General features: G+C 39.4%; 2 protein-coding genes across 4 annotated transcripts in view; both read left to right on the top strand.

Annotated features, from left to right (window-relative positions):
- Positions 1 to 950: 950 nt before the first annotated feature.
- Positions 951 to 10,871, top strand: cab39l1 (calcium binding protein 39, like 1). Of its 3 annotated transcripts, XM_015043081.1 has the most exons (10): positions 951 to 1,330; positions 3,680 to 3,834; positions 3,939 to 4,103; positions 4,244 to 4,362; positions 5,117 to 5,285; positions 5,380 to 5,439; positions 5,526 to 5,591; positions 5,679 to 5,822; positions 7,175 to 7,398; positions 7,431 to 10,871. In XM_015043081.1, the coding sequence occupies exons 2-9, from the start codon at positions 3,718 to 3,720 to the stop codon at positions 7,364 to 7,366; spliced, it is 1,032 nt and encodes a 343-aa protein (XP_014898567.1). In that variant the 5' UTR covers positions 951 to 1,330; positions 3,680 to 3,717; the 3' UTR covers positions 7,367 to 7,398; positions 7,431 to 10,871. The 3 variants fall into 3 exon arrangements, with proteins under 3 accessions (XP_014898567.1, XP_014898569.1, XP_014898566.1); XM_015043083.1 differs by having other exon boundaries at positions 3,695 to 3,834; positions 7,175 to 10,871; XM_015043080.1 differs by having other exon boundaries at positions 952 to 1,330; positions 7,175 to 10,871.
- A 7,732-nt stretch (positions 10,872 to 18,603) lies between these two features.
- Positions 18,604 to 19,323, top strand: part of gpc3 (glypican 3) — a 119,760-nt gene continuing 119,040 nt past the window's right edge. The window contains exon 1 of the mRNA XM_015043079.1: positions 18,604 to 19,256. The gene's annotated coding sequence lies outside the window, so the exon portion shown is untranslated. The remainder of the gene's footprint in view (positions 19,257 to 19,323) is intronic.

Here is a 19,323-nt window from a genome sequence, read left to right as displayed (position 1 = left end):
GTGCCGATTAAAGTGTGTACGTTTTTTGCAATTCATGATTGGATTAGGACACAGGAGCTTTATTTAGTCAGTCAAGCTCTCTGCTAAATAATAAATTGTAACAATAATTCATGCAGCTACAAGACTGTTTGCAAAGTTGCACACCACGTGAGATATTGATGTGACGAGATGTCACCAAAGAGCCAAAGAATAAGAACCAATATTTTCAGGTACAGTATTAAAAACAAAAAACAAACAAACAAAAAAACCTCTGTTGTTTTGTTTTTTTTTTAATTTTTGGGTGTGTAAAAAGTTTTTTAAAAGTTAAATATTTTTCTGTTTGTTTTTGATTATTTGTCAGGAAGTTTCTTGTACAGTCTATAAATGAAGGTATGTAACAACATGCAGCAAATAAATAAATCCTTTAAATTGTGTGTTTGTCTGCCATGTGTAATAAATTAGTAAATAGTTGTAATTAATGTCTTAGTTTCAATTAATAAAAATTTATGTATTTACTTGTTGCTTGACTCATTTTAATTTTTAGATTTTATTTTTCAAGTTTATCTAGTGACTTGCCTAATGTTTAAGAAATAGATTATTTTAATTGTATATATTTTTGCTTGATTGATTTTTATTAAGTATCTTTGGAAAATGCCTTAAACAAATTAATATGGTTACTTTTTGACTCCAACATTTTCTAGTTTCTTTAATAGCTTCTTTATCTTTATTTTAAACCTTTAGTTTAATGGTATGAAATAGCCCCAGGTCTTGTAGGGTTTTTCTTTTCTTTTCTTTTCTTTTCTTTTTTTACACAAATCAGATGCGCTTAATTGTCTTCGCGGGGCAGCCCGTCAGAAGGGCTTCCTTTGATGACTTTGCGCTTCCCTGCGCCACGAAAAAAAAGCGTGAGCCGTAAAACAGGCGCACCCCGCAGTAAAGAGGGCGTCTCATTGAGTTGTGCTGCGGACACGCTGATTGGCTGACGCTGGTGATCGTCACTTTCTACAGAACAAGCAGAGCGCAACATACCCGCCCAGTGTCCCCGGGATGAGAGAGGACGGCTGTTTCGCTAGAAAAAGAACAGGGAAATGAAGTTGTCAGACAGGCTAGCCCAGCAGCTCTCCCCGTTGTTCAACTCGGCCCCTTTCAAGTTCAGAAGGCAGCTTTAGATGACAAAATCAGCGCTATGACTGTCAGTTAGCGAATGTCACTCAGCTACGGGTCTATCAGATAACGTTCCCTGCAGTTTAGAGTAGCGATACACAGTAAAGAAAGTGGAGGCAACTTGCTATCTCGCTAACTAACCTCTAGCAGTCGAGTGTCTTTCGGTTTGAGGGCGACACCGCATTTGGTGAGTTTTGATGGCTTGAAATTTATATTTATTGTTTTTCTGTGAGGTTTCTTTATAACTTTTAAACGTGTTTTTGTCGTTAGTTCGGCCGGTCTTCGGTGCTGCTAACTAGGTCAGAAGCTAGCAGTACTTTCCTAATGGACCGAATGTAACGTTGACATTTTAACGTCATTTTAGCCGTAACATTCTCCTTGACGTTGCTTTGAAAGTTAGCGTTTTTCACTCGCCTGGCATATTACTATATTGTCATTGTACACAAAACATTAACGTATGTAATATTTGGGACATAAGTAGTAAACTATCTTTAAAAAGTTTAAAGTTATACAAGTTTACCAGTGTTGTGATATTTTTCAGAGCTAACATTAGCCACGGACGGATTATGAAACAACTGGCCCCAGGGGCAACAAGGTGCCCACAAGCCCCCCTTCTCTCTCACACACACTTTATTCAATTGCATTTTAGCGCCATGTTACTTCTTTTTATTTATTATTTTTTGCACCTCATAGTTATTTAGGATTTCCTATTTGACCATGTGACCTGTTGTAGTTGTTTGATGTGGGTAATTTTACTGCTTTGCTATTTTAAACAGTTATAATTTTTACAATTTCTGGCTATGCACAAAGGTCCTTTTTGAAAGTTTTCAAAAGGGCAGCAATTAATAACACTAGGGTGGCTCAATAAACCCAAAAGACATGGCAGGATTAACATTTTATGATGCTGTTGTAGTATATAGAGGTCGATATGCAAAGTTCATAGAAACAAAACTGTACTCAAGTATAAATAAATAGAAATGCGCAAATATATTAACCTCTTCAACTAGTTTAACCTGATTCTCTCCTGTCTTGCATTCATAATTTTGATATACATTAAACATGTTTATGCATAAAGGGCTTGCCAGCAAATTTGTAGGGGTGACTACTGTTTCCCTTTGTTGCCACTGCCTTTGAAATTGGTCTTTGTTCCAAGGGACGGTGTGTTCTAACAATTTTTATATTCCTTCCAGCCCGGCAATCCTTTTGTTCCTGCTCTGATAACGTAAAAAAAAAAATCCTGTCATCTTTTGTAGACTACTGTAACTGCATTACATTTCTACTAGTAGAGTTACTTTTGTTAAAAACAGAAGCTATAATCTGTCATTTCATAAGTTGAACCACACAAAGTCTTCAAAATGAAGACATATAAAATTATGTGTTAGATTCTGGCATTTTCCTTCTTATCTTCATGATTAATAGCAATAATTGGCTAATTCTTGATTACCTACCTGGGGTTCCAACTCGTTTATTTTTAGTTGTTTTGTACCTCAGTTTTTATGTTTGTACCATCTCATTATGGCAGTTCTAAAAATTGTAATGCTTCTCTTTAAGCCATTCCCCATGGCACTAATCTGTCAAAGTGTCATTTGTTTTTGTTTCTTTGAATTGATTTGATCATGTAGGAAATTTGTGTCTCCCTATTTTACATTGTGGCTTGGTTATTTCAGGTTTCCATGTGTTTGCATGTAACTAAAGTATGAGCGCCTCCAGAGGTCATGAGGTATTGAGCTTGTAACTTCAGTTGTGCTGCAGCTGAGAGACTACAGCCATAGACGTAGAAACATGTGTGTCATGGTGTGCGTCACATGATGTTTGTGAACCCTTAAAAAGTCTTAAATTCATGTATCCGAAAACAGTCAAGGCCTTAAATTGACTTAAATTCATGAGAAAATTAGTTGATCTTAAATACATTAATTACAGGTCTTAAATGTTCTCTTGACAGGACGATTTAAATTTTTTATTTTCTGTTTTATTTTTTTTTCTTGCTCGACTTTTCTGTCAGGCAAAACTTCGAGTCACACGCAGACATCCTCATTGCGTTCTGTGACTCGCTGCTAACATCGCCTTGCTACCTAGCTAGCTTTTTGGAATCTATTATGGGAAAGTGCAAATTTATCAGCAGTTGGCTGGACTGAGTTCGCACATTTCCTTGGAGGTATAGCTCTTAAATACCATTCGTAATGGTCTTAAAAAGGTCTTAAATTTATGTTGAAGAAAACTGCAGAAACCTTGTGTCATTTAAACAATATGAACATCTGTAGTTATCAATATTCAATGTGTACTTCCCTACTGTTTCAATTTTTAAATAATAATAAAAAAGCTACGTCACCAACCTCGTTCAGTTAAACACAACACAGTCCTGCGCTGCATCAACGTCACATGACCAAACCGATATGGCCAACCTCATCCACCTGCCGAAACGCATACGAAAACGACAACAGGATGAACATCGGTTATTAGTATTATCCTGGTTTTACTCGTGTCATTGCCGCTATGTCGTTCGTCCCTAATTATTAAAAATGTTTTATTCCTGCAGTGATTTATTTTTTAGGATTGGATTACCTGTCTTCAGTCATGCCTTTTCCTTTCGGGAAGTCCCAGAAGAACCCAGCTGAAATAGTCAGGAGTTTGAAGGAGAATGTTGCACACATGGAGAAGTTGGATGCTGCAGACAGCAAAAAGTGTGAAAAGGTTTGAGACATTCTTGTCATTTTGATCTAGCTTGTTTATACTGTTTATTTATTTATTTTACATTAATTTGCATTACATGACCCAATTATCCTCCTTGTTTCAAGGTTGCGGAAGAAGTGTCCAAAAACCTTGCTTCCCTGAAGGAGGTGCTGAGTGGGACAGGGGACAAGGAGCCTCAAACCGAAGCAGTGGCCCAGCTGGCGCAAGAATTATACAACACCAACCTTCTCATCGCACTCATCGCAAACCTGCAGAAGATTGATTTCGAGGTAGGGGAGGGTGGGGGGCTGGAGGGGCCGCTGACTTATTTCCTCTCTAAAGTTAGCTTTGCAGAGACCTGAAATGATCAGCGTCTACGCTCTTGTTCATATCCGAACGCCGCATGTTGAGCTGAGTCATTTTATTGCAGGGCAAGAAGGATGTGGTCCATTTGTTCAGCAATATTGTGAGACGTCAGATTGGCAGCCGCACACCCACCGTCGAATACATCTCCACACACCCAGAAATCCTCTTCATGCTTCTGAAAGGGTGAGTCCTTGATGCTCTTATGTGACGGTTTGTGCTTAAACATCCATGCATTAAGGTTAAAAAAAAACAAATAAATAATCAAACGAAAAACCAAACTGTTTCCTTTCGTGTGTTTGGATTTTGTATTTTTTTCTCATCTCCTTACACATGTGGTAGGTTGCACTTCTGCGCACCGTATGCGTTTCGACAGCTCCCAGAAGAACAAGCAGGAACTCGCTGCGCTCACCTATGTGGTTTCATATGCTGATGGAGAGATAGAAGTGCGCTGGTTTTACAGCTCTTGAGAAAGGAAAAAAAAAAAAAGCCCCACCATGCTGCCTGCTGTAGAGAACCAAATTCAGTCTTAGCTGCTCTGACCTGGTTCGTCTCAGGCAACTTTCAGCAGATCAAACACCATCCCAGGCAGCTGAGTGATGGATTGTTATCATTATTTTTTTGCACGTTTTTGAACCTGAACTCTTAAAATGTCATGTTGACGAAGAAGACCTTTTAGCGTAATTGTTGGGAGGGCAGACTTGAAACGTTGACATTTAACGCCGATGCGGTAAATTATTTCGCCACTCATGTTCTCTCCTCTCTACGTGGTTTGTCTGTGTTTTGTTTCTTAGTTTTTGTTTTTGGCCAGCAACCCGGTAGGCTCCAAATGAGCAACCTTGCTGTGAAAGAAGAGCCGCGGTCTCGTCTAATTGCTCGGGCTCTGAGTTTTGTGTGTGACTGCGCTCGCAGCTACGCTGACATGTGTTAACCTGTGCAGATACGAGAGCCCAGAAGTGGCTCTGAACTGCGGCATGATGTTGAGAGAGTGTCTGCGTCACGAGCCGCTGGCCAGGACGGTGCTCTTCTCCGAGGATTTCTTCTGCTTCTTCCATTACGTGGAGCTCTCCACCTTCGACATCGCCTCGGACGCCTTCGCCTCTTTCAAGGTACGCCATTTCTATTTTTAACTGCCGAACTACGCCTGATCATTTCTGACTAATTGGTCCTCCATTACAATTTTTTGTCTTTTGTCCTTGTTAGGATCTTCTCACAAGACACAAGATGATGTGTGCGGATTTTCTGGAGAACAACTATGACAGGGTGACTGTTTTTTTTCTAGTCTGAACTTTTCCGTTAGTCAAACGTTGCCTATTTTGTGCTCAACCACCTTTTAAACTTTCCACCAGGTGTTCACAGAGTATGAAAAACTGCTGCATTCTGACAACTACGTCACCAAGCGGCAGTCTTTAAAGGTTCACATACATATTCTGTTTAGTCGCACTTTGATTTGAGCGTTATTTGAGCGTTTGCTTTAATGGATTTATTCACTGCTTGCCCAGCTCCTCGGGGAACTCCTGCTGGATAGACACAACTTCACTGTCATGACGAATTACATCAGTCGAGCAGAGAACTTGAAGCTGATGATGAACCTCCTGCGAGACAACAGCCGCAACATCCAGTTCGAAGCATTCCACGTCTTTAAGGTGTGCATGTCAAATATGTCCCGAGATTCTCACGACATGATGAGGTTGAAAATGCCACAGTTTCACTGTATGGACACAAAAATGATCTAAAAACACAATCTAAATGTTTATATTTCAAAGTAAAATGGCAAGAATGAGTCTATGCTTAATACAGCTAGAGAAAACTCAGGTGATTTCTCTGGCATCTGAACCAGGCTGTCCACCTCTTTAAAAAGTCTTAAATTCATGTAGATGGAGTTAAGACCTTAAAATGTCTTAAGTTCTTTTGAAAAACAATGTAAGCTGGTCTTAAGTACATTAATCCTAGGTCTTAAATTTTGTCATGACAGCACTTTTTAATCTTCTATGAGTGGCATATATATATCTTTTTTTTTTTTTTTTTCATGTGAGTTTTCTATCAGGCAAAAGTCTGAGTCGTACTCGGACATCTTCATTGCGTTCTGAGACTCAGATGGTTGAAAGAAGAATGACATTGCATTTTTGGCTGAAATTACTAAATTATTACCATAGAAACGGCCTGAAAACATTTAACATTCTCGCTTTTTTCCCTCTTAGAATTTTTGTCAGTGCTTTTAAATAAAATATACATTGCATTTTTTTGTATCAAGAAGAGGTTAATATCAGGAAAATATTTAATAATTATGGTACATGAAGCTTCAGCGTGTAACTTTAATAAAACAATTTTTTTATACATAATTGTTGAAACTGTCACTATGTCGTAACAGTATGGTATGAGATGGATAATTGTGAAAAAAATTTGTCTTAGTACAACAAGAACACGTGGTTGATTGACGGCACTAAGACCCGCCTCCTGGCTCTGATTGGTTGCTTTTGGTTGGTAGTGATGCATTTCTTCAGAAGACCATCGTAGCTCAGGGAAGAGGCGGAGGAGATCGACCTGCTCACAGATCATCTGTCTCATAACAAACTGTAACACCATGGTGACAGTTTTAATAAGTGTATTAAAAAATATATTTTTTATAAAAGTTGCAAACTGCAGCTTCAAGTAGAAAATATTGATTGCGATTAACCAGCATTTTTCTGACACATCTCCACTTTTACCATCATGCAGTTTGCAGAACACACCATCTTTGCGATTGCAATATTACAAACTTTGAAAGAGCAATTCAATATGTTGTGTTTTCTTATTGTCAAATTATTGTGTAGAAATGCTGAACTGTACTTGATAATTCACATTAATGTCAGGTGAAGATTCTCCTACCACCCTATTGTCCAGTTGGGATAAAATCATTCCCCGTTTTTATGCAAATAAATATTACCCCTTTGGTTCACATAGAAACTGTATGTAAAATGTATTGGGTTTTTTTTGTTTTGTTTTTTTTTTTCTTAAGGTTTTTGTTGCAAACCCAAACAAGACTCAGCCAGTACTCGACATCCTGCTGAAGAACCAGGCCAAGCTGGTGGAGTTCCTGAGCCACTTCCAGACGGACCGGTCCGAAGACGAGCAGTTCTGCGACGAGAAGAACTACCTGATCAAGCAGATCCGAGATCTGAAGAGACCGACCGCGTCCGAGGAGTCTTAGAGCCTCTCCGACGCGTTCCTCTCCGGCGGTAGCGTTGTAGGGGTGGTGTCCGGAGCTGCCGGAGGGCTGAGTGAGTCGAAGGTGAAAAAACACAAACCTTTTTAAGAATATAATTTCAAATAGAAAAACATAGGAAAAGATGATTGGATTTCTAATTTTTCTGGTTTAGCGTGAATACGGAGGTGATTCCATGCGTCACCCGTGTGGGCCAAGAACTATTATTTAAACCACAGTGCTTATTATTTAGTGACAGTGGAATGCCTTTACTCTGCTTGTGCAATGTTGGATCTCAAACTGTTACTCCTTCACGTAGATTGTTGCTAAAAACTTCCCAACATTTCCACGGGCTCTAGAGTTGTTCTCATAAAGCGGATCTCCTTAACTTGTCTATATTATAAAGATTGAAATGCTGAGAGGTAAAATATATTATTTTTCTAATGTAACTGCTTCCTCTAAGTGATCCAGTTTGCTTTATTATTTGCATTATTGTACATTTTCTGTGTGGGAGTTAAATGATCTTTCTGAAACGCGGCCGTGGCAGAGTGGCATGTGTCTCTCTTTGTTGGCAGGGTCGGCAGCCAGGGACTTTGTTTGCGTTTGTGCATCTGGCAGCAGTCGGACGTGAATCCAGCAGTGCTGCATTTGTCTATGCAGGGAGCACAAGTCAAAAGCGACGAGGAATCGATCAAATCTGTTGCGGAATTTTTTTTTTCATTTTATTATTTTTCTGAGGTTACGTCTGGCAACACTTGCATGACTGAAATAGAAACAAAGAATCAGATAACGCTGCAGGGTTCTCAGCCAGACAATTGATCTCACAGAAAGCGCTCTGTGTCATTTCCACATGCAGAATACTCATAGTACTAAATTAATAAAGCTTAATAACTAGTAACAGCTGTTTGCATGGTAATGGGTGCACTTATGGATGCAGCCCCAACTGGACAAACAGTTTGGTTTTTTACTTTTTGTTTATCTAAATATGTTTAGAGATGTATCGATTAGAGTCTGATGACCAGTTTCCACTCACCTATTTCATGAAGCCATTTCTTTTCTGGAATATTATTTCAAAATTAATTACATCAGTGTCCAACTTTATACTTCAGAAGAAAATACATATTTGCTGTTATCTGGTGTATTAAGCCATTGATTTATACATTGCCTTAAGCAGCCTTTCTGTGATCACTCGTTAATTATTTATTTTAGAACCAGAGGTGACGTCACACTGTGTGAGGGAGTGAGATGTTGGTGTTGCACAGCTCTGCAGTTGAGCAGGACTTTAGTGTCATTTCAAACCAAAGACAAAATGATTACAAGTGAAGTTTGAAACTCTTTGGATTACCCCAGTTGCTAACAGCGGTCTCTGTGTGTATTCCTGCGGTCAGTAAAACTTTACCTTAACTCTAATATTCCCAAAGACTTGCATTCCATTTCCAGCCCGTTCCATGACTAATAGAGTTAGATTAAACAGAACCTTCCTGTTATTCCCTTGTTTATACAACTCCCTGGTGTCGCAGCTGACATGCGTCTCTAAAAAATACCGTTCTTTCTGGAACCGCTTTTCTCCCGTCTACTGATGGCGTGTTTGAATCCTTTTGATTCGGTAACAATATCCAGCGAACTCATATGTGATGTGTTCACTGATCACAGACTTTACAAAACTGGTGCAGCCTAAAATCAAACCAATTTGGGCCACCAATTACTGTCTCAGTGCATTTCTTCTTATAGTGAATAATTTAAATAGACTTTTAATATATCTGATGTTATAATAATACTGCGGTAGGTCAGATGTCATGACATAGTAAAATTAGAAGGACAGTTTGCTGAAGGACAGTTTGAAGAACGTAGCCTGACTCAGCCTTTGGGCGGCGTTGGGGGACCGGTGCTGGTTTTGCTGCTGATGTGCATTAAATATCCTGCTAGAGCGATTCATCTTAGACCTTTTCTCCTTGCCGTTAAAAATCTGAAAGTCAAGAAATCATCATTTGAAAATGGTCCTCTACCACCTCACTAGAACATTTTAAACAGACAATACATCTACGTAAGCGCTTTTGTGCTGCTTTAATTTCTCAGTGGAAAATAAAGTGTTTGACATTTCTCTGGTTGGTGTAGCTCATGTTAATTCATAATGAACTGCATTGTGCCACCGTGTGATGGATGGTGCCTTATTTAAAAGACGTGTAACTGATGGTAAAGCTTGCGCAAGACTCTAGACCTCTGATCATGCTTACAAGCCAAAGTCACAATGACAGGAGATGTCGTTTTGTAATTTTCTGAAAGTAATGCAGAAATCTCTTTTAAAGAATAATTTGTAACTCCCCAACGTGAAGCACAATTCTGTTAACATGCATAGGGGAAGAAAAAAAGCCAAAATGTTTAGTGAGGTTAAATTTACATCCCAGGAGTTTAAACATCTTGCTGTGTTTAGAGTACTAAAACTGGCTTCTAACAAAAGTAAAGAAGACTTCGATTTAACTTATATTTTAAACACATTTTTGTTTTATCTGCCGATTATGTAAATATGAAATCCTTAAGTTTTTTTTTTTTTTTTTTTTTTTTTTTTTAAATTTAAGTCCAGGCATGACATGCACTTTGAAGAAGAAAAGGGTGTGTTGTTCACAGCTATTCCCACCAGGGGGAGCTGTAGGCAACAGCTGGGCACCTTGCTTAAAGTTGTACAAGCGCAGCATTTCAAGTTTCTGGAGCCCTACCTCTGTTAGGGAGGTAACACAGGACTGTGTAAAAGTCTCTATATTTTGCTGATGAACTGAAGCATGCAAAAACAGGAATGGAAGTGCAACAGATGAGGCAAAATCAGAGTTTGTGTTATTCTAATGTGGTTAAAGTTAATCTATGCCTTGACTAACTGAGCTCTTACTGGTAAGCCCCCTTGTTATTTCTTCAGGAATACACCTGTAAGTGTCGAGTTCCTCTTCTGTGTCAGGAGCGCCCCACTTCGATCGATATTGGAAAACAAGTACCTGAAAATCAAATAAATTATCTGACAGATTGGCCTGAACTTAATATGTTTTATTTTTTTTTTATGTTGAAGAGTTCAGAGGTGATTAATGGGTTAGGAAAAGTGAAGGATCTTTTTCTAAAAATGGTCAGACAAAAACAAAAGACTGAAAAATGACTGAAAAGTTGTAAGAACCTTCGAAAGCCTGGAGAGCCTATCCTTGGACCCACTTTAAAGGATGCAAGTCTTTGAAACCCAATTCCAACACATGGCTCAAGACTTTTGCACAGTCCTGTACATCTCTGGTAATTCCATGTATACATCAAATTTAATTATTAAAGATCAATATTATATATTCCTTGATTATTTTTTTTGTTTCCTTTTTCTCATGCTTATTAGTTTTTCATTATTTTGCTACCTTTTCTTTTTCACCCCTTACTTTTTCCACACTGGATATTTTATTTACCGTGGGAGCAAATTAAGTGTACATAACATTACAAAGGATAATTGAAGTGTGAACGCATTTATGAAAATAAAGTGTTTTGGCGACTTGTGTTGTGTGGATTTTTCTATGCTTATGTTCACAACCGACGGGACGAAAACCTAGAATCAGTACTTGAGAAGGATGTTCAGTCATTTCTTTGACCATGTACCAAAAAGAAACCACAAATATAATTAAAAAGGTGTAACCGCTGAAGAGACTGGCTTTGTACCTCAAAATTAAGGTTTTGATTAATACTGCATCTCTTTTTCAGATTAAGTATCGGCATCATAACCCAATAAACTTCACAATGATTTCTTTGCTGCCCTTCATCTGGGTTTAATTACAGTTTAATGTCTTTACAGTGGGCTGAAAAAGTGATTTTCAGAAAATGTATCTGCTTAAATTTGGAATTCAAAGTGTCACAGCCAGGCTTGTTTGGAAACTGGCGAATCTAGAAATTATTCTTTCTATCTGGAGAGCATCATGAAGCTCCAGGGAACTAAAGCTGTTATCCACAAATGGAGAAAACATGGGACAGTGATGAACCTTTTCATCAAAATCGCTCCAAGAGGGCATTGAGGACGCAAAACAATCCAGAACAAGATATCCGGGTTTAACGAACCCTGAACATTTCCTTAACTTTTCTGTACATTTATTCATAGCTAAAGCTTCTGTTTTAAATATGAAAGTCCTTTTTGACAATAACCCATCTTCCTATATTTGGAAGAAACAGATTTTCTTAATGAATAAAAATGTTTTAGTCAGAACCAATTGCACTCGAAATGTTCCCATGATTTTTTTTTTTGTTGTTTTAAAAGCTTCCACATGTCTGGGCTGGCTGGGACAGCTCCAAAAGAACTGTTATCCCACCATGTTTAACATTAGAACCAGCGCCGCATTGTCCGCCAACAACTTTTTCCTTTTCTCCTCCCCATACTGTAATGGGACAGGCTGGCTTATCACCAGAACTCATGCACACGGTTCAAAGAGTCTCAGGTTTTCTCCTGCAGAAAAAGACTTCAAAGGCATCATGGAAGGAAGCTTAACTACAATCATCTGTGGCAGAGATCCAGAGGAAGTCTTCTGGGTGTTTCTGATGATCTTCCTTTCTCTCTAAAGTCCCCAGTGTCTTTAGGTTAAGCCCAAAACGTAACCTAACATTTGAGGATTCCTACACATTCTGGAAAGGACTTGATTAAAGTGTTTTCCAGAAACAATATTTGTTATTCCGTCTCTAAACGTCTTCCATCCATCCAGACTGGCTATTGCATTTTGCGTGTTTAGGGCAGAGATCTTTTATATTTACTTTTGAAAAATGGGCTACAATTGGAATGATTCATCTGGAAATTTGAGTCTGGTAAAGTACTCAATTTTGGACATGAGAAACATATATGGGCCCTGGACTTTAACCTATTCTTGATGGTTGATGTGCATCCAGTTTCTTTTCCCAGAGAGGCTTGAATTTGAACGAAACTGCTTATAACTATTTTGCAAAACTGCAACCTGTTTTTTTTTCTTTCTTTCTTCTCCCCTGAATGAGACCATAAGGAATCTTTCTGCCTTCAGGCTCCTTCAAATCAGGGCAGAGTGAGACAAAAGGCATCTATAACCCTTAAAGTTCACCAATCACAGTCTAATCAGGAAAATAGCTGCAGCATGGGAAAGTAGGTTAAAGTTGAATAGGAGAAGAAGGCCTGCAAAGCTGCAGCGCTTTCCCATAGAGAAGGGGAGTGTCACCACGCTTTGCCAAGAGGATCTACATCTATCAGCTCTCCTGGCTCTGCTCTGTGACACTACTGTGCTCTTGAGTGGGGCCGGGTGGGTGTGGGACGTGGGGGCAGGGTTTCAACAGGGGTTACAGGTCACAAGCCTCATGGGCTTCCTTGACCAGCTCGGCATTAGACGGCGGAGGAAATTGGATCAAAGAAATCCCATTTTCGCATCTCCGGTGTAAAACGGTGGATTTCACACAGAGGACCTCTTCTTGCGTCTGAAGCCACGTTTAGACAGGCCACCTTGGCGTGGGAAGGATTTATGGGGGGGACATCCCGACAGAGCACTCCTGTCCCCACCCCCACAAAGAGAGGAACAACTAGAGAAAGATGCTCTCGCAATTTTATGCATGACAAAACTTTTTGTTTCTGACAGAGGTACGGAGGAAGACTGATGGATAACGACATGGCTCCATTCAAACCAGCCAGGATCGAGGTAAGCTGTCTCCCAATCAGTCTGGTTACTTTAATGCGCTTACAGCCCACTTTGTCGCGTTTTAAGACTAAAACATGTAGCTAAATGCTCTCGTGCTATGTTTGACTGATAAGTTGGACGCATTTCGCTCTTTTATTTGTGTAATATTTTCTGAGTTTTGACGTTCGCACCAGAACTAAGAGAAAACGGTTTAATATTTACGTTCACGCGGTTTAAGCAGCTGGTAGAGGTTGTATAAATTAGCCTCCATTTTTTTAATTGAGGCTGGCGGTGCGCATGCTCGTTGTAGCTTCATGGAGGCCTCGTGCTGGCGCCACTTTTAAAACTGAGCTTATTGAGCTGGGCAAAAAAACCTTAAACGACGCCAAGTGTCGAAAAACACAGCTCAGCAGAGACGATAAAAACACAGGCCCGCTGTCCAGAGTTAGATTAAAGTATTTTGAGTTGATATTGTTTTCTTTTTGAATGAAGCCCATTGATTTTAAACCCCGCCCTGGTTCGTGGCCTTCGTGATGTGGATAACTGGAGAAGTTTGTGGAAATTTCCCTTTGAAACTCCGCTGGGTCCAACCAGCCGAACAACCTGGGGGGGGGAAAGCAACAATGAACATACTGCTGACCTTACCGTGAAAAGTTGAAGCATTTTCTCCACTGTTCCCAAGTTATTAGTAATCTCCCCACCTTGTGGAAAACGGGCTGAAGTGAGTGTAGCTTGAAAAAGTATGTTACAACCAGTTCACGTCTTATGTCACAACAGCAAACCTCAAATTGTTTTTATGACTTCATATTAAATTAGTGCATAATTGTGGAGAGAGAGCAGGTGAAGATGATTGTTCTGCATGTATCCAAGCTCCCTTTTCTCTGACTACCCAGCTCTACTAATCACTTTCAGTCTCATCATTACTAAAGAGAGTAGACTTGTGTGTAACATGGTGTTTGTATTAATCAGGGGTCTCCAACCTGTGGAGCCACTGGGTCTTTGGACCCATCACAATGGCTCTTAATAGCTTTGGAAACATGATAACGAACAGTCATTAAACATAGATCTAGCAACAAGTGAACATTGTAGCAGTTCAGTTTATTTTTGCATGCAACGATTAGAGACATTACAGAAACATGCTACAAGTACAAGTGATATTTTTCCAAGCCATTTCTCATTTTTTGCTAGCTTTATGTTGATGTTTTCTACAGATGTCAACATTGAATTGAAGAAAATGTATCCATACTCTTTCTACAATCCCCTGCTATTTATGTACATATATAAAGTTAGAAATGAAATTGTGGTTCTTTACAAATTACATTTCCTATTCGAGATACCGGTATTTATCAAAAACTATCTTTTTTTTTTTTGTTTAACATTTGCAGCTCCAAACAAGTTTCTTTTAGCTGGACGGAGGGTAAGAACGTCTCTTTGAAACGTAAAGGTTGCCGACCCCTGGTGTACATCAAAGCGTTGTGGGAAGGCCTCAGAGGACATTATCCATCAAACGGCATCATGAAGGAACACGGCAAACGGGTCGGCGAGAAGGCTGTGATTCAGTCAAAAGGTCCTTCTGTAGTACTGACTCGATACAAATGTATGCCACACTTTTCAGATTTTAGTTTGTAAAACATTTTTAAAAATTATAATTTTATTTTCACCTCAGAAATATGCACTTTCCTGTGTTGGTCTGTTAAATAATGTGACAAAATATGGGAAAATTCAAGGAGTATGAATACATTTAAACAAAATGTAGCACTTCTACACCTTTAATTATTTATCACAACCTAGAGCTTTAATGGGTTACTTATAAACCCAAGTACTAAGTAATCCATCACTTATGTTGATTGGTTATTTATTACTTAAAAGTAATGAGTAGCCCAACAGTTATTAACGGTAATAAGAAATCGAAGTCGTCCCAAAATAGAGCCGTGGAGGACACCCCTATAGATTTATGCCATTCTGGACAAGCTGTTGTTTAATATGAATGTAATGAAAAGCCTTTTGTAGATTATTAAAAGAGAATCATGTGGATCAATACTAAACACAATTTCAGCTGAAATGATTTAGATGTTTTTTTTTTGTTTTGTTTTAGGTCCGTCTGCCAAAAACAATGACGTTGAAATCCCTGGTTTTTGTGCGTGAACAGCTGGAGTAAAGACATCAGGCATCATCACAACCTGGAGGATTTTTAATCAAAGTGAAATTTTACTTGTTTAGAACTAAACTTGATTGTAAATATTCTGTCCTCTGTACAAATGATCCAGTCCAGACTTGACCCGGTTTAGGTATTTTAGATCTTAAGTTGATTCAAAGCAGTAAAATAGAACCTTTTACTAGAGTCCAAAACTAGAAGCTGCGTATCAGAGAACTGGTTCCCCCGGGCCCAAACAAAGGGCGTCTCATTCCGGCTTAACACTCTCCAGGCTAGTTCTAGAAGTCCGATTTTTACATTACACATGATTTCATGTCTGATGGATGCCTCAGTGTTGCTCGGATCCTGTGTACGGCATCAAATTGTATATTTCTAATCATTTGTCACTGACATTTGCCTTTGTTGTGTTTCAGGAGTTCCTGGTTTGGTTTTCAACCTCTCTCTTCCTGTGTCGCAGCCCTCTAGTTAAGGTGCATCTAGTGTAGTTAGTGAGTTATTTCAGAATCTACTGCCCTAGTTGCTCCTTCTGGCTGGAGGGTTTGTTCATTTCCTGGATCTTTATGCGATGAAATCTGCTGCAGATCTCCAATGTCTTGCTTCTGTGATGATGCTTTTTTTCTTCTTTCTGTTTCAGTCCCTTCTGAAAAGATTAATGAGCCTTCTCCATGTTTTGTCAGGAGCCATTATCCAGCTTCAGTGTATTGTGTTTTAGTTTTTATGTGATTTCCTAATGAAGTAGGAATATGTTAAGTGGAAGGAGGACGGGTTTTGGGAATGTCTTACAGAGTAAATTCTGAAAAGTGTGGCATGCGTTTGTACTCAGCCTCTCCGAGTCAGTGAGTTAAAGTATTTTTTAACATCTCTGACCAGCATCAATAGCTGGATTTCCATTGATCATATAGTTGCGCTAATTGGAATTATGAAAATAAATGCATCAATGCATCAATTTTGAAAAAAAAAAAAAGTTTTCCACTGAAGTTTTTGTCCTGAGATGAAGTGGGTTTTCAGCTGTATTAACATTTGCGTATTTTGCAAAACTGCAACAGAAGCACTTCATGCTATTAACCGCCGGATGTTACTGCTGGCGGAATCGACCAAGAAGACGACGGGAAGTGGCAGGAGGGTGATGATGGCGTGGCATGTTGTTTAGCGATATCGTACAAACAAACTTATTCACAGATAATTTCAATTGCGTTTCTTATTAACATTAACACAGCAGTTGTAAAAAAAGTTGTTGTTTTTTTAACATTAACAGTAAAGAGAAACGGAGCTGAACACAAACTGATGTTCCACTTTTCATGTCAACATTTTTTAAAAGCAGTATTATTAGCTGTTGTCATAGTTCCAGCAGTATGTTTTTTTGTTTTTGTTTTTTTGCACAGACCTCCTCGGATTGTTTAAACTGGCCTTCCTGTTGACTCTGCAGTTGAAAAGTGCTCTCAGTGCAGGTAGTAAACCCAGCACTACTGCAGTCTGAGCACTTACAGCACTGCTGGTCGCCTCCCCGCCCGCCCTCCTCTCTTTCCTCCTCTCTGCGCTGCCATGAAAGGCTGGAAGTGAGCTGAGTTTACGGCGAGTTTTGTTGGTTTGCCGTCAGCTTCTCTCCGTGTTTGCTGTGCAAATCCATGCAAAGCTCTCTGCGGCTCAGGCGCACAGAGGTGTTGCTCTTGTTCTCTGCCTGTTCCGGGCTTTGAAGAACACTTGAAAAGACGAGAAATGTCTGTCACTGCAGGCACCAGAGAGGAGCCCCTCTCATGTTGTTTTTTGTTGTTGTTGGAGGTATTTCAGCATGTCTGAACAAGCTGCTGCTTTTTGATGGAGGACATCACAGTTCTAGTGCCTAACATGGTGGAAGCCATTAGATGTGGCGAAGCAGATGTATTAAGTTACAGAACTCTGAGTGGAAAGCGGGAATTTGAACTGATTAGATTTATTTTTTTCTCTGAGCAGATTAGATGCTGTGTGGCAGACCGAACACTAGATGGCGCCATTTCAACTGTAATGGTAACTACAACAGCAGAATAGTTCATTTGTTCTGGATCTACAGTAATGTGTGTATAGTAGCAGTTTATCTAAAAAAAAAATAAAATAAAATTTTTCTTTGCATTGTGATGTTAAAGGTAATATACAAACATAATTTTGAACCATCATACTTAGAACTTTATATTATAAGGCTATAATATATTATCATTATAAGAATGATAAAAATTAGGCTGGTTGATGTAACTTTTAATTTGTTGGTTCCAGATTATTCTGTTAATCTGTTTGCATAATAAAACCACATAGCAGCTAATCCTACAATGTTTTACGTTTTTGTGTGTTGAGACAGTGGTGGCCCCAAGGGAGGGGCAGAGGGGCCATGGGCCCCCTCCTGATAAGGTCAGAGAAGGCCGTACTGACTCATCTTCTTCAATTAAGACGTAAACATAAAACCCAATAAATAAGATTTTATAAAATCAAATTTAGCTGTGTCTACCTTAAATTTTTACTGGCCTGGCCATACAGAAAATTAGCCGATTGACATTTGATACCTTAAAAAGATTACCAAGAATTTCAGTTTTTTTTCCATGTCTGTCATTTGAATGGTGCAAACAAATGAGCCTCATCCGAATGCTAATCTATTGAACATGTGAACATGGCTGAAGAAAAAAAAAAACCTTGAAGATGTTATGCTAGAGATGAAAAAAAAAAAAAAAAGCTTTTTAAGTGGATGATTCAGTGACTCCAAACTGAGGCAATACAGAGAAATGAAGATGATTTATTGAGTGTAGTTAATTTACCCTGGACTGGAACACCGGCAGGTTGGTTGACTCCAGCACAGATGTGTTCACAGAAACAGCTGTTATATTTGGTTAATGCTTCACAGGAAGGTGAAAAATCTCATGTTTATACTCTGACATTCCTGTGTCCTCACTTCCTGTCACTTTAGAGGAAATGCATTTAAAGGGGCAGTATTATGTAAAAGTGACTTTTTTTTTTAGCTTTATTTCATCTTATATTTTTCCCTCATTATTTCATGCATGTTTGAGGAATCATTTAATCTCCCATGGCAACTCAGATGTTTTGGCACAGCAAACACCTGGGTAGACCTAGCTCCGCCTTTGAGACGCATCTCCTCCTCTAAGCTGCAGTTTCTGAGCTTCCACCTCACAAAGCACCCTTCTCTTGTAACTCAGCTCCTTCAGACTAGCCAGCAGCAATTAGCAAACACCTGGTGGAACTGTGCAACAGCTGAGCTCATTATAGAAGCTACGTCTCTGAACAACGCTGGTAAAAATGTTAAAGGGTTAACAGAGGAGTCATGTTGTGACGACTTTCTGAAGGCGGAGTTTCACAAAGAGCAGGAGCTTCTTAAAGAGACGGAGGCCCAATTTCAAGGAGTTAAATTACATAGTCAAATTTCCTTTAAGTCATATTTTGTATACTTTTTTTAATAATTGAAGGTAACATATTATGTGATTGTGCTATAAAAACAATAATTTTTCCTTCTGATTTTGATTTGAAACAGAAGATTGTTGCTTTACCATCTTAAACTTTGCATTTCACTCCCCTTTTAAACATTTTGAACGCAGCTGTATGTAACGCGACGCTCCAAGCCCGCCGCACTGACTGATGGGTAAACCATAAAAGTTCAGCTTCTCTTTTACCTTCGCTGCCATTCATCCAAGTAGACTGCAGCAGTAATAACCTCCTCGTGTGCCCACTCACGCACCCACCCACGCGCGGCCGGTCGGTGTATCAGCCCACATCATCACCAGCTACTATTACACTAGAGGGGAGCTGCTTCAGGTGGCGGCGCGCGCGTTGCGGGAGCGCGCACACATACCGTGGGCTGGTCCGTTTGCGCACACAGCTGTGATTTTTGGGGTTTTTTTGGGTGGTAAGAGGGACGCCTGTTAAGTTGCTGTCCTCGGTGTGGTTTGGAGAAGGAGGTTCAGTGGAGCAGCTTTCAGCGCCAAAAAGAAAAAAAAAAAGGAGGCTGAGTGAGGAGGGAAACATAAGGATGCTGATCCAAGCAGTCAGCGGGAGCTGCAGCTTCTCTTCATCAGCGCCAACCCGGGTTGTTCCGTTTGTAACTTTTTAACGAGCTGAAGTTCACCTCAGCTTGTTTTTTTTTTTTTTTTTTTTTTTTTTTTTTTTTTTCCCCTTTCGTCCGGTTTTCCCCCGGTTCCCCC

Source organism: Poecilia latipinna, unplaced genomic scaffold (assembly GCF_001443285.1).
Source record: "Poecilia latipinna isolate Pla-1442-1.1 unplaced genomic scaffold, P_latipinna-1.0 Scaffold615, whole genome shotgun sequence".
NCBI classification, from domain to species: Eukaryota; Metazoa; Chordata; class Actinopteri; order Cyprinodontiformes; family Poeciliidae; genus Poecilia; species Poecilia latipinna.
Note: the sequence above shows the minus strand (reverse complement) of the source record. Positions and strands in the feature narration are given on the sequence as shown.